At 36.4% G+C, this 15407-nt stretch overlaps 1 protein-coding gene across 5 annotated transcripts in view; it reads right to left on the bottom strand.

Moving 5' to 3' along the window:
• DMD (dystrophin) overlaps window positions 1-15407 on the bottom strand; it is a 2236200-nt gene that overhangs the window by 1711379 nt on the left and 509414 nt on the right. For all 5 annotated transcript variants that reach the window (XM_082680764.1, XM_082680765.1, XM_082680763.1 and 2 more), the window contains exon 7: window positions 11111-11229. In XM_082680764.1, coding sequence (XP_082536890.1) covers window positions 11111-11229 — 119 coding nt within the window. The remainder of the gene's footprint in view (window positions 1-11110; window positions 11230-15407) is intronic.

Genomic DNA, 15407 nt, shown 5'->3' with positions numbered 1-15407 from the left:
GGCACCTGACATATGTTTTAGCTACTATTTCTGAATGCGTATTACAGGCTAAATACTTAACAGGCATTATTTAACTTAATCCTTGCAGTAACTGTATGAGGTAGATATTATTGATTCAACTTTGCACATGAGCAAAACTGAGGCTCAGAAAGTTTCCCAGCGCCATATAACTAATTAATGGCAAAAACTGGATTTCAACCCAAGGCTAGTTGGCTCTATGAATAAAAGGTTAAATCAGGCCTAAGCTTGCCTAGAAGAATGACCAGAGAATTTTGTTTTCCTAGAACTATGGAGTTGAGATAACTGGGAAAGTTGTACCTCTTTTGTTTGCTAACTAGAACTGCTCTTAGGCTAGTGGAGGAGGGGCTGTGAATCGATAAGCAGGCCTTTATCTTCTGTTACTAGAATGGTATTAAATATTGGTGGGAAATCGTGGCTAGAACTTCTTTGTGTCAAGTGGCCCACACTGACCCTGGCTCTTTCCCCATGTGGATAAGGGGCAAATGTGTGTATTTTGGGTGTTTCTGGGCCACCCAATGACAGAAAGATTCCATGCCAGCATCTCTCATGCTTTGTATCCTTCTACACAGCTAAGTAAATGTAGTATTAGATTACATTCTACTGCATCTGTGAGTATAATTGCCAATTTGATCCCCTTGCAGCTACAGTGATATTGCAGGCTCCAATGATTGTTATATCCTGTCACTAAAAGTCATATATCCAGCTGAAACACAGACTGTTTAGCAAAATAATCCTAGATAAACAGCTTGTGATTAAAGCCAACCTATTTCTGGCATTAATATCAGAGATCATGAAGTTAACTAAAGCAGTTTGCTTCTTTTAAATGGATTTATAGGATCACAAACTTGTACTGTGAAAAAATTATTTTACTGCCATTTTAATTTTTTTTCTTTACTTTTATTATCCCTTTGTTATTATTAAAAATTCCTCTGGAATAAGAGGCTTTATCAGCTATGCCAATGAAAGATATTTTTACTGGCTGAAAAACGGATCATCAAACCCCTGATGACAGGGCACAGCGATACTAGTTAGGATCAAAGTGAGAGAGGAAGAGAAAAAAGGAAAAATAAATAAAAGGACAAAGAGCCAGGGACCACCTCTGCACACAGGTTGTCCTGGACAACACTTTGGTGGAATCACTGTGTGCGTGAGAGCGTCATTCTATCACGTCCGTGAAGTAATAAACAGAAGAAGGGATGGAGAGAGAGAGAGCTGTGCGGACAGCAGATAAGGCAAGTCCCTTAATCCTAAAAGAGAATGTTTTTGGTAGCCAGTCTTATGTGACAGCTAGTCTATTTCTATTTTATCTGGTGGATAAACCATTTCTCATTAACGGTAGGACTGTTAGCAATAAGCAATGCTCCAGTAATTGAAGATTTGAACAGCAGGCTTAGTCACCTCTTGAGGAAGAAAATGCTAGACGTCTTAAAAAAAAACATGGGACAACAGATTCTGGGTTTTAACCTCTAAAAAGACATACCTAAGGAAACAAATGTTCTATTGCAGCTACTTTTACCTTCGCTGTATGATAGTCTCACCTGACGAGCTTTTAGAAATTGCTGGTGTCAGGGCCCCATCTCAGACCAATAAAATCAGAATATCTGCTCCAACCCCAATGTTTTCATAAATCTCCCCAGGTGATTTTACTGGGCAGTCCAGTTGGAAAGAACATGGACTCTGAGGAGAGGTAAAGCTGAATTCGATTCCTGCTCATCTTTCTATTGGCTGTGTGATCTTGGTTTTAGTAAAGCTCTCTAAGCCTCAGGTTTTCCATCTATAAAATAGGATAAACTGCCCTAGAATTATTGTATAAAAGAAATGTGAGGTTCCTAAAACATGGTTGTCCTACTTAAATTTTAGTTACATTTTACCAAAAAGAGCTTTGCATATTTGAATTTACATCACTGGTGATAAATTAGAAAAATATTTTTAGGGGAAAACTGTGTTTTGATTTGAGGTAAAAGTTTACTCAGCAATATTTTTTAAAATCTCACAAGAACCATACTGCAGAACAATTGATTATTTCTAAAAAGTAAAAACAGTAGATTTCAACCAACTTCTTAAATTTTAATAATACATAACATCCCCAAGCACTTAATAGCTGTTACAGTTTCCTCATTTCTCAAGTAGATAGCATATGACCCACTAACCCCACAAGTTTGCCATAAGCCAATAAATCTAAGAGTGTACTTTATTATTTTTAAGTATAATCACAAGACTACTCTAAAGTCTCTGGTCCCTTTCATAAGAATTAAATCCCATTTTTATGAGAATTAAATTATCCTGTATTAAGAAATGGCATCAACCAAGACTCTAGTTCATTACTATTTTATCCAAATACTACTGTAAATTAATATATTTTCACCTTATATTTCATATTCTAGCTGTTAAATGGCCCATGCATTTTTATAGAGAGAAATTATTTAATTGGAAAACATATGTACCAACCTGATACCTTTTTTCCCAGCACTCAGTTTTAAGGTTTTCAAATATCCATTTGCAAGTTCTGCAATATATCCTATTTTTTTAATCAAACACAATTAATTCCATTTTGAAGACTGTGAAATGAACAAAAATGTCCCAGCTATAAGCAACATATGCTTTACTTTCAAATACCATCATTGACTTTATTAAAACCTCAAAGAAATTTCCAAACTATGCCATTTTATTTTCATTTTCCATAATTGTTTAAATATTCAAAATGTTTTTTTTTATAAAAAGGTCAATTTATTATACCTTTTGTTTGGTGGGATATCAGTGCCCTTTAAAACCCTACTATTCAAGTACAAATGATTATGTTTACAAAGTATTTACAGTTTCAGTCTTCTTCCTTTATATTTTAAAACACAATAACTATCTGGTTACAATAGTGAACAAAAAATCCTGAAGGTGGCAAAAGGGAAAGCCTCTGCCTTAGGAGGCTCACTGCAGCCTCCTGCTTCCCCTGGATCCTCCAAACACTGCCCAGCCTCCACTGGAACAAATGTCTCTGAATTAAAGAAAAACCGGGTGACTGCTTTCCATGGTGGCCAATTCTAGATTGACAGTGTTTTGGCTGCTGTCTTTATATTTTATGTTCTGAAGATTTCTCTCATTCATTACCATTGCATTACATGGGAACCCTGTTCTACAAGGTAATGTGGAATTCTGCCAACAGTAACAATCTGAGGAAGCCTGGAAAACAACGTCCTAAACTTACACTTAAATTGGGAAGGTTTAGTTTAACCTTTAAAACAGAAGGCCAAGAAAACAATACACTGGAACTTTTACCTAAATGACACTATTGAAGACTATGAGGTCACTGGTGACATCAAGATGTTACTAAATAGAGTGATACCAGTAAAACTATTTTCTGTCCCATATTTTGCAATAGGGAATCGCTGAAGAAAACACACTTCTTTCACTTACACAGTAAGACAGGGCAGGGGTTCCACACCGCAAATATTCAGACCCCAGTTCTGTTGTCTTAGAAAGCTTTTGAGAGATTTTTCTAAATTCTCTTCTAGTGTTCTAGATTAATAGAGGACACTTATTCAGGTAGCTATGTCTAGGATATTCTAAACACTCAACATTTCACCATCATCTACAAAGAGACCTTCAACACTCCATGAAGGATAAGAACAAAACCAATAGGCAGCACAAATTAAAATAGGCTGAAAAGGAGAATTCCCTTTTAGTTCTGCACATTTGAGGATTTAAAAAAAAAAAAAAAAAAAAGTAGGAACTCTCCTCAGTACCCAGACACGAAGCACAGAAAGTCTCCTGCATGCCGTACTCTCTCATTACAGCATGTGCTGAACCACAATGAACAAGTGAGAAGGCAAATTATAGTGTTCTGTTTTGGCAAAATGCTCTTAGTAAGTCTACACCCTCCCATGATAAACAAGAAACACAAATATCAACTACAAAACACTTTAATTACTCATAGTTGCTAATATCTCATGTATTACTTAAGATATGAGTTTTATTAAAATCATAACAGAGGAGCAACACATATTTTTTCTAATATATTTCCTTAACAGTCTAATGGACTCCTAGTGATGATACCTGGGGACACCATCCACAAGATATGTATTATATGTCATTCAGCACTGGAACATGGTGGATGTATTTCCCAACTGTTTAAACAATTTATAGATGGCCTGTCATTCAATATTATTTCTCCTGACTGCATAGGCCTAGGATATTATACTTCCCCAACTTAAATAAAAAACAGTTGTAAAAACCATCCCGGTAAAGTAATTAAAAAGAGATTCCCAGTTACCTAGGCAAGGATTACACTCAAATGCTTCTGAATATATTTGGTATAGAACCTCATCCACTATGCAAATCTTAAATCACATGATTAGACTATATTTCATTATTTAAATTCCACAATCAGGACTTCCCCAGTGGCGCAGTAGTTAAGAATCCGCCTGCCGATGCAGGGGACACAGGTTCAACCCCTGGTCCGGGAAGATCCCACATGCCGCAGAGCAACTAAGCCCGTGTGCCACAACTACTGAGCCTGTGCCCTAGAGCCCGCAAGCCACAACTACTGAGCCCACGTGCTGCAACTACCGAAGCCTTCATGCTCCATGGCCTTCAAGCTGCAACTACTGTGCCCCCGTACTGCAACTACTGAAGCCCACACGCCTACAGCCCATGCTCTGCAACAAGAGAAGCCACAGCAATGAGAAAACCATACACCGCGACGAAGAGTAGCCCCTGCTCGCTGCAACTAGAGAAAGCCCGCACACAGCAACGAAGACTCAATGCAGGCAAAAAAATCAAAAATAAAATACATTCCACAATCAAGTGAGAAACTATATTACTTAACTGTAACAATGAATAATACTCCTCTTATTTTAACAAATAAACTAACAGAAATAAAAAATATAAATTGGCTGACTGTTTTCTATAAGAGCAAAATTGGATAAATTATAAAAGAACATAAAGATGATGAGAAAATACCAAATTATTGTATAAAGGGTAAATTCAGGCCATGTACTACACATGCAGATATCATTTTTAATGTTTGGAGGTCTCTTTATTGTCTAAACGGGTGAATTTGGGACAGTTACATTCAATTATTTCTGTCATCCAAACAACCAAAATGGATCAGCAGAACAAAAATCACTTCAATTCATTAGTGATTGGCTCAAACTGTCCTGAAAAATATTCATTTTCTATGTTATCTGAACTAAGAATAAGGTAGAAACTAGGATATCAAAAAGAGATGTGAAAGTCATTCTCTCTTTCTCTTCCCTCTCCTTCTCTCTCTGTCTCATGTGCCTTTGTTACCTTTTCAGGCTACTGGAAACTATATATTAATGTATTAACTTTTTAAATTTGTTTCAATAAGCAATCTGAAAATTCTCCATCAGGAAACAGGAGATCACAACAGTAATATCTTAATGTTATCACAATATTGATATAGTATCTTTTTTTTTTTTTTTTTTTTTTTTTTTTGCAGTACATGGGCCTCTCACTGTTGTGGCCTCTCCCGTTGCGGAGCGCAGGCTCCGGACGCGCAGGCTCCAGACGCGCAGGCTCAGCGGCCATGGCTCACGGGCCCAGCCGCTCCGCGGCACGTGGGATCTTCCCGGGCCGGGGCTCGAACCCGTGTCCCCTGCATCGGCAGGCGGACTCTCAACCACTGCGCCACCAGGGAAGCCCGATATAGTATCTTTATCCTCATTTTTATGCTAATATTTGTATACTATTATTGGTAACCTTTTTACCCACATAGAAAGTTTTCATTTATTTATTTTGCTATGTATTACAAAGTACTGCCTCACTGCCCCTTAAAGATTTTTCTCCTATAGTAGCAATGATAAATCTGAGGATGCCTCAAAGTCATCGGCTAAAGTCATCTTTAACTCAAATGCATTCAAGTATGTTAAAGTGGCAGTGGACAGTCAAAGCTAGTTGTGCAATGTGTCTGCCCATAGAAAAAAAGGTGTGTAAAAAGAGGAAGGTTCAAGATAAAAACCTAAAAATAGTCAAGGATATTCTAATAAGTACCCTTACTCTAATGATATGCAGACTAGAAATATGTTAATCACATTTCTCTGGACTTCTACACTGGCCATCAGTTTTTCTAAAGCCTCATTATGTATCATTGCTAGTCTCTGTTCTAAGCAATGCTAATAGAAGTATATATTTAAAGTATTTAACACAGTATTTCCCAAATTCCTTTGCTAAAAGGTTGTGTTGAATATACATTAAGCAAATGAGATGGCAACACTAAATCTACTAATGTAGTCCATTCCTTTGCTAATACAATAATGGCATCTCTAATTTGCTCATTTCAACTGCAATCCACTGATGTTCAAAATTAAAGAAATATTTTCATTATTACATTTAACACTATTAAATGATATAATTTGGTTTTAATGATCAAATTTTAATATCTTTTAAAAGAAATGCTGGAAAAAGTGGTCTCCTGCTGACATAATAGGAACATTATTCTGCTATTATCATATCTGTATAAGCAGTTGATGATACTTTCTATTTTCTGTAGTAGAGTAAGTAGACTAAGAACTGTTCTTCCAAGAAACTCAGGATTTAGTTTTAGATAATTACAATGTGTATTATCTCTAAAGACACTCTGTCAGAGATAATGATATACATCAACAAAACAGTACAAAGGAACATATATTTTGTTACTTTGTCATCAAAAAGGCAATGGCCATTTTAATATATGTACTATTAAAATACTTTTTTAATATATGGAAAATAGAATACTCTGCACTGCAGAGAGTTTGGCTCTAAAGAGTGTGAGATATTTACAATAATAACTTCTAGTTGAAATGTTATACACATGAGGAACACCAGTATATTCCAACCTCATTAAATTCTCTAAAAACAAAGATATTCCACAATGGGTTCTAGAAAAAAAACAATCTAAATGATATGAAATGAGTGTGCCTGTCCATAAAAAGTTCGAGTTATTTATTTTAACAACACCCTTCTGAGTTGGTATGGTTTTACTCTTTCCATTTTAACTTAGTGTAAACTACTTATTACCATTTCTTGTTGTTAATGGTATCAAAATGCGATGAACAGAACAAAGCTGTTAGAAACAAAAACGCCACTTGCTCAAACGATATCAAACCCAAAAAGAGGCCTTAAGGACTTTCTCCTCTTTTATAGTAAAAGCAATATATTTTCTCTTGAATACTTTTTTAAAGACTAATCAGCTGCATGCATGCAAAGTGAAGTCAGAGACCATTTATTCACGAGTAAAACTTTCCAAAAGGTAGAGCTAATTCGTGGAAAAGTAGACTCTAAAAGCAACTGAAGGACTCCCCTGGTGGCGCAGTGGTTAAGAATCTGCCTGCCAATGCAAGGGACACAGGTTCGAGCCCCGGTCCGGGAAGGTCCCAGATGCCGCCGAGCAACTAGGCCCGTGCGCCACAACTACTGAGCCTGCACTCTAGAGCCGATGAGCCACAACTACTGAGCCCGGGTGCTGCAACTACTGAAGCCAATGCGCCTAGAGCCCATGCTCCGCAACAAAGAGAAGCCACCACAATGAGAAGCCAGTGCACCGCAACGAAGACCCAAGGCAGCCATAAATTAATTAATTAATTTAAAAAAATAAAATAAAAACAACTGAAGAGTGATGCAGGTATTAGCCAGGCAGAAAATAGAATCTGTGTCACCATCCTCATGCTGTTAAAATGAAGTGGATTAAAACCAAACTAATTGGCTTGTGAATGTCATTTTGAGGTTACAAATATTTCTTGAAAGCCCTAGTGTTCATCAAATTTGACTCTCATCATTCATTTTTCATTCTAAAGTTACCCTGGTAAGCCACAGATGATGTGCACATCATCTTGCCCATCACAAATGGAAATGACTTACTACAGTCAAAAAGTCATCTAGAACCGGCACAAATTTTTATCTCCAATTTTTTTATTACTTTTAGAACATCTACACTTTGTTATTCACAAGGAAAAGCTGACAAAGCATTCTCTTAATGCATAAAGTATTGTGTGGATTTGCAAACAAACCAACTTGTTTGAAACTCAGGGAAGCAAACAATGCACGTGAAACCCACAATGCACTACTGTGCGTGTCTTACAGGGAAATCAGGAGAGAGAGTGAATTGAATGATTCACAATAGGATATGTTTTGAAGGAGATAAACCTTTTATATCTATAAGCATAAAGATGCATAAATTATTAAATTTTACCCTACTAGTACTTGTTTTTGCATATGTTAACATTTAAACACACCAGAAACAGCTCCTGAAATTGCTTATGCTAATGCCTATTGCTACTCATTTTAAAAGGCAATTCCACTTAAAATCAAACCTCAGGCCTCAAAACACCAATTAAGGCCAAACAAAGCATACCAAAGTCGATATATGCAAGATATGAAAAGCTCCAAATTATATTTCAATGACTTTTTAATTTATAAATCAACCCAATCAATAAAGCATATGTTTAAAATTCTAAAAACATTTTTGGGCAGGTATTTTTTAAGCCAAATATAACTTCAATGCCCCCAATAATAAAAATCTCCCCAAATATAAAGCTAAATGTTTCATTAGCCTCCTAAGGGGCATATTAGATATGAAACGAAAACTGCTTTGGGGAATAGCTGACATCGTCATGTATAAGCTAAAGAACCAATAATTGGTTAAATAAAAATATGAACTTCTGAAAGGTAATTACTATACAGGACATGCAAGAAGTCCGTTGAGTCTCGCCTGTTAGATACACTGAATAGCCTGTTCTAAGTCTTAGATTCTAAGAGATGCTATTCTGTGTTTTGCGACTAACTAATCAGTAAATAAAAATCCTTATGATTTGGTTAATTTTTTTCTTTCAATTATCACTGATATCGTCTCTTGAAAAATACTGAGCAATAATTTTTAAATGCATATTTGAGTATTTCCCTAACACACTGGCAGGAACTGATAGACACTTAAAAATATAATTTAAGATTTATTCTGAATCCTTATCTTATTGAAAGCCAAAAAACCTTTAATAAACCAGTTTAGGAGACAGAATGCTCTTGGAAGGGAGTCCATAAATAGCAAAAGTTTTCAGATCGAAGAGTTTACTGGCAAAATGAAACCATAAGTGGTAGTTTGATCTCTATTAATCAGCTTGTATTTCATACTGTACCTGGTTGACTTTGAATTATCAAGTTTGAGATATTACAATGGTGTGCCTATATGACATGCATTTCAACATACACTTTCCATTTAGGAGAACATATGGAATTGGGTGTATCAGGCTATTTTATGCTATAAAATATATTATTTATTTAACTGCCCTTTTCTGATTATAGGCTTATCAATCTATTTTCTGACTGTGATGTGGATGCCTATCTAGGTTCCCCTACTTCATTGATTCAAAGGAGGACTTAGAGATCAAAAGCCATTTTATCACTTAGCAAGGAAAAGATCTATTTTAAACTTACTCTTACTATTTTACGAAAGGATAAGGCACACACAAGAATATCCCAAACAGAAACTGACTACCATATGTGGATTTAACGAAAAACAAAAAACCTATTAACAGGCTTATCCTTCAGATTCATACACTATAGCTTTCACCCTCAGGGGCTGGAGTCATATTTTCATTATGTCTGCCCTCTCTACCTCACTAGAGTATGAAAAAACACATATATCAATCGGTACTAAGAGTCAATAGTGAGGTAACCCTCCCCCAATCCTTCAAAACAAGGAAATATGATTGATACAACTGCTCCCAGCTAAACTGGGGCAGGAAGGACACTGACCATCTACTGAAGCAATAATAAGAGGTTACAGGAGTCATGCATTATCTAAAGGAGAAGAAACATTTCTAATGAACTTAATCTGATTCCAACTTCACAAACATTTGCATTGCTATAGTTTTCCCTTCCCAAGTCCATGTGCTTATCAAGAGCAATATAGAGGTCAATTAGATATGAGTATTCTGGTTCTTGTGATTGTTAAATATCTCATTTAAAATAAATGAGCTTCCATTTTGATTGTTATATCATTTTTTTTTTCATCTGGTTTAAAGTTAACTCCCCCACCACTACCACCACCATATGGATCTTCTATCAATAAGATGAGGTAATCAGGTTTTTGGGTCTATAACACTAGATTAGATTCTGGTTGATGATAAATTCACCAGTAAAAGGCTATCCTCTGAGTTATTTCAGAACTTTTCCAGATGGGACCTATGACCACCACTCAAGGATCTCCTTATTTGGGATACTCAAGGATCTCCTTATTTGGGATTGATTCAATATTCCAAAGAAAAAAGAATTATATAACCCTACCCAAATATCAGCTTGTACTATATTGCACATATCAATCCCACTGACACTGCCTCTCCAACTTCTGGGTTTAGAGTGTGGTAAAGCCTCAAGAAAGTTGAGAATATAGTCTGCAATTCCAAAGAAGTTGGCAAATTTAAAAAGTGCCTCATGGGCTAGAAGAAAAGCAGAGGTCAGGAATTATTTTCCCTCTAATCCATGTGTTTGTAAGATACGACTATGCAGCACCAGAGATAAGGATGAAATTTAATTAAGTGTAATATTATAAAAATATAAATACAGTACTGCCTGTGAACTAAAGAAGCAGAAAACAAATAACCATTCAATGGAGGACTTCCCCCAGAGTGACAAATTACAACAAAATCAGCGCCAGGAATAGATTTCCTGATTTAAACAGTAAACCATGTTGCCTTTTATGAAGTGTATGAATGAAATTGGCAAGAGTAGCTAATTATTTATAGCTGATTAGTCTATCAAATCTCTTGGTAGAATAAGCAAAACATGAACTTTTTATAATTATTTGGAGTCAATATACTCTAAATGCAGTATACTTCATCTGTGAGGCATATACATTCTAAAGGCTTGAATTTTTTTTCTAAAGTTTTACATTTTAGTTTTAGATATTGGTATTCTGAGAACTAAAATCATGTATGACAGTTCATAATGTATTTCAGGAAAACAGAACATTTTAAATATACTTGGAATACAGAAAAACACAATGCAGAGTTTCTATTTTGTGCTTACTTTGTGGAAATGTTAAGCCTGAGATGATCAACATTAAACTATGCTAAAAACAGTGGTAGTTTAGAAATGCACCAACCTTCAGGATCCAGTAGTTTCTCTATGCCTAAATGATATTTGGCAATGTTGAATGCATGTTCCAGTCGTTGTGTGGCTGACTGCTGGCAAACCACACTATTCCAATCAAACAGGTCTGGCCTGAAACACACACAAATATAAAGACAAACATAAATCAACTTAAAATGTTTCATGAGATTCACTTCAATTCTTTCGTAGTTCCCAGACCAGGGATCGAACACATGCACCCTGCCATGGAAGCACAGAGTCTTAAACACTGGACCACCAGGGAAGTCCCCAGTTCTGATATTTGACTGACAACCCATGCCCACATTCCTTAAGAGTTGAGTGTTACTCTTTGGTACGCCTCAATAACATTTCTCATTTAGACAAGTCACAATTTTAACAGAAAATCCTGAAGAAAACAAAGGAGAAATTATTCTATGTTATCCAAGCAACAAAAATATGTTCATCTCATCCAGTCTCATGGATCTGAATACCAGCCATTTGCTGGTATCTTCTAATTCTATAAGCCTAGCCCAGACCTCTTCCCTGAACTTCAGACTCTAGATCCATCTGCTTACTCAGTAGCTCTACTTAGAGTCATCACAAGACTCAAGCATCCAACACTGACCTTCTGATACTCATCCGCATTGTACCACCACAACTCACCTACCTCTCTTATAGTTCTCCCTTTCTCAATAATCAATGACAAGGTCAAACTTGTAGGTACTCAGCAGAGAAACCTTGGTGTCAACTTTGATGACTCTTTTACTCTCATACAACACTTAGTTGGAAATATATCCAGAATTTGACCACTTCACACTATCCTCGCTGCTAGCACCATAATCCAAACCACCATCTTAGCCTGCATACAACACTGCATTAGTTTTCTAACTGCTCCCCTATTCCCACCCTTGCCCTTGTTAATCTATTCTCAGCAGAGCTGTCAGAGTGATCTGGTAAAATGTTTCATCATAACCTTCTCAAATCCTTGCTATCGAGGGAGTAAAATTCACTGACGTAACTGCGACCTACAAGGCCCTACATGGTCTGGCTCCCCATTAACTCTCTGATTTTATTTCTTGTCTCCCTCCTCGTATTCCTCAAACAGGCTAGATAGTTTCCCACATCTGCACTTGCTGTTCCCTATGCCTGGAATTCTCCTCCCCCAGACACAGATATGGCTCACTCCTCCACTTCCTTTGGGTCTTTACTCAAAAGTCACATTGATGAGTCCTTCCCTGCCCTTCCCCCATCTAAAACTGCCTGCCCCCAAATCAAACTTACACAGAACCATTTCCTATCCCTCTTAATTGCTTTATATTTTTTCTCATTAGCATTTAACTACTATTTAACATATTATACATTTAATTAATCTTATCTATTTACCTATCTCCTGCACTTGAATGTAGACTATAGAATTATTTTTGCCAGGTTTGTTCACTTCTAGAAACCCAACCTGACACACAGGAGGGGCTCAATAAATATTTATTGACTACACCAGAGAATGGATGAGAACATACTATATGAATATCATTTTACTTAATAACGGAGAAAACACAAAGTTGTGTAAGAGGCTGTTCTTATCCTATGAGGATTTTAAATCTAACGAGGAAAAAAAATCCATACATCACAAGTTACATACATTTTAAGTGCGACAAATACAGATAATAATAATATATGGTTTTCTAAAACCTGAAGAGGTCAAGAAAGTTTTTTTTGAGGCTTAAGGGACTCTTAAATGGTGGTTTGGGTTAGATTAAAGAAAAGTGCTTGAGAATAGAATTCTAAATTGCGTGGATATTAGAGAATCAGAGTTCTTAGGGAAGGAAAGAGCAGAATGTGCCCAGTCAGTCAGGACCTCACAAGTCTGGCTCCACTGGGAGATTTCTAGTATCAAGTGGTGGGAGATATGGTTAGGAGGAGGATTGGGATGAGTCTATAAAAGGCCTTGGCTGTTAAGGAATTACAATTTTACCCAGCAACATTGGAAACCATTAGTTAAGTGCTTCTTCATCTTTCCTGGATCACAGATACCTTTGAGAATCCGATGAGCACTATGAAACTTCTACCCAGACAAAATTCCTATCCATAGCTTTAAACAGAATTACATAGAATTTTAGGACATTTGGGTCTGTCACTGGACTCCTGCTTAAGAACTCATGCTCTGCAAGAGAAGATGTTTCAAGGATGGGGTTAGCTGCTGTTTTCTGAAACCAGAATTCAAAATAAAGGTGCAACTTTAATTCTCCTTTGACTCTCATTTCCTTTTCTCTACTTGCTCCTACCCTGTTTAATTCACCAGACTTTTGTGCACTTCTTAGTAAATCTAATCTCCCCTATATACTTCAAGTTACCCAAAGCAGCTAAAAACCCTTTAGAACCTAAAATATGTATAAATTGGGAGCTGTCTCTAGTAGTGGAAAGACTCTTAAGAAACAAAAATTAAATCCTAGACTATTTGGGGGAAGTTTTAATTTCACTATGCAACCTCTGCCCCATCTTCATTTCTCCATCTCTCATTAAGGGGAGTGGAAAAGAATATAGGTGGGAGAGTGTGGGAAACCAGTTTCTCACCTACAGCAAAGTAAACAAGGTTAAATCAGTATGATAAAAAAATAGGATTACTTCCACATTTAAGCCCTTTTCCCTTCATCCCCTTCGCCTTCTCCTTAGCCACTAGCTAGTTACCTGGGTGACGAGTTATCTAAGTCATGTAATCTATTTGAGCTTCAGTGTTTTCATTTTAAAAAGGAAGGAATTGTACTGAATGGCCTTCGAGGTCTCTTCTAGCATTTAAAATCAATCTAATAAAATGTTTTAAATCATTAAAATTCACCATTAATTAACATTTTAAATAACCATGATTTTCAAATGCATAAAGAATTGTAAAACTAACCAACTGAAGAGGAAAGCCACATACCTTCCCATGCTAGCCTAGAACATAAGTCATAAATAAGAATGTGCCACCAAGGATCCCCACACTTTTGAGGAAACCGACATACTGAATGAGATAACAGAGCCTAGTAGGTAAGCAGAGTCCCCTACGAATCCATATCCTGGCTCTACAGCATATTAGCTATGAAAAGATTTCAGTCAAAAATGTAACCAGAGGATATAAAATGGAGAATTTCCCACACGTGCCCTCAGAAGAACAGAACTTAAGAATTCAGAGGCTGATTTTCTATGAACGCCTGTTTTACAGAAGATCAAGCCTTATCTCCCAATCAATGAATATCCACCAAGAATCTCTCCCCATCCTCAAGTCAATGAACTTACTGCTTGCACTCTGGCTGTACTGCCCCCTCTCTGTGCTCCTTGCCCATATGCACAGCCTGCCCCAAACCCCCAAAAGACTCGCCTGTAAATTGTTACAGCATGTGTTTCCCAAATTGCAATTCCTCTTTTGTTCCTGAATAAACTGAATTTCTGATCATTTGACCTTGCCTCCGTTTATCTCTGTTTAGGTTGACATAACCAAATGATCTTTGGGAAACTGAGGCACAGAGAGGTTATATGATTTGCCTATTTGTGAAATGGGGACAATGATAGTATGTAAGTCATGAGAAACAGATGGGTTATTTTACTTAGAACAGGGCCTACAAAATAATAATTGCTTAAAAACACTAACTTCTATTACTTTAAGGTTAATTATATTTATAAAATAACAGTAATACGTTTTCAATGTACAGATTCGAGCCAAGAACCTATACTTACAGAAGAGATATAAATGTTACAAACATTGTTGATGCAAGAATAACAATATAATGACAGAAGTGGAGAGGAGAGAAGAGGAGGAAGTATGTACGAGGGTGATAATTTCCTCAACCTTCATTTCAGGTGGTCAACAGATCTTGTCTAAACTTGATGAAAATAAGTATACCACTGTCATTTAAAGTCACACAGGCAACAATTATAAGAATAAAATGATTATAATATAGTGATGAAATCAGGAAACATGGGCATAAGATGTAAATTTGTGGGCTTCATATTAAGGAATAAATCCATCTACTGTCAGAAATGAATTAATCAAGAAATAGATATATATAATTATGAAAACCGTCAGAAAGAATAAAAGGAGTTGCTGACAGTAACTACTTCTAGGAAGTGGAGAGTGATGGGATAGGGCTGAGGTCAGGAAGACACATTTTGTTTTTGTCCTTTGCCTCCCTCTCTAATGTTTGACTTTTTTTTTTTAAACCACGTGCTATGTTACTTCTATGGTAATAAATTAAAATAAGAAATCAGAAAAAAATTTAACTGCAACTTTATACTTACTGCAACTTATTTGCATATTTTGAGCATACTTCTAATCA

Source organism: Grampus griseus (assembly GCF_964374135.1).
Source record: "Grampus griseus genome assembly, chromosome: X".
Classification (NCBI taxonomy): domain Eukaryota; kingdom Metazoa; phylum Chordata; class Mammalia; order Artiodactyla; family Delphinidae; genus Grampus; species Grampus griseus.
The sequence above is the reverse complement of the archived record's forward strand: the minus strand, read 5'-3'. Positions and strand labels throughout refer to the sequence as shown.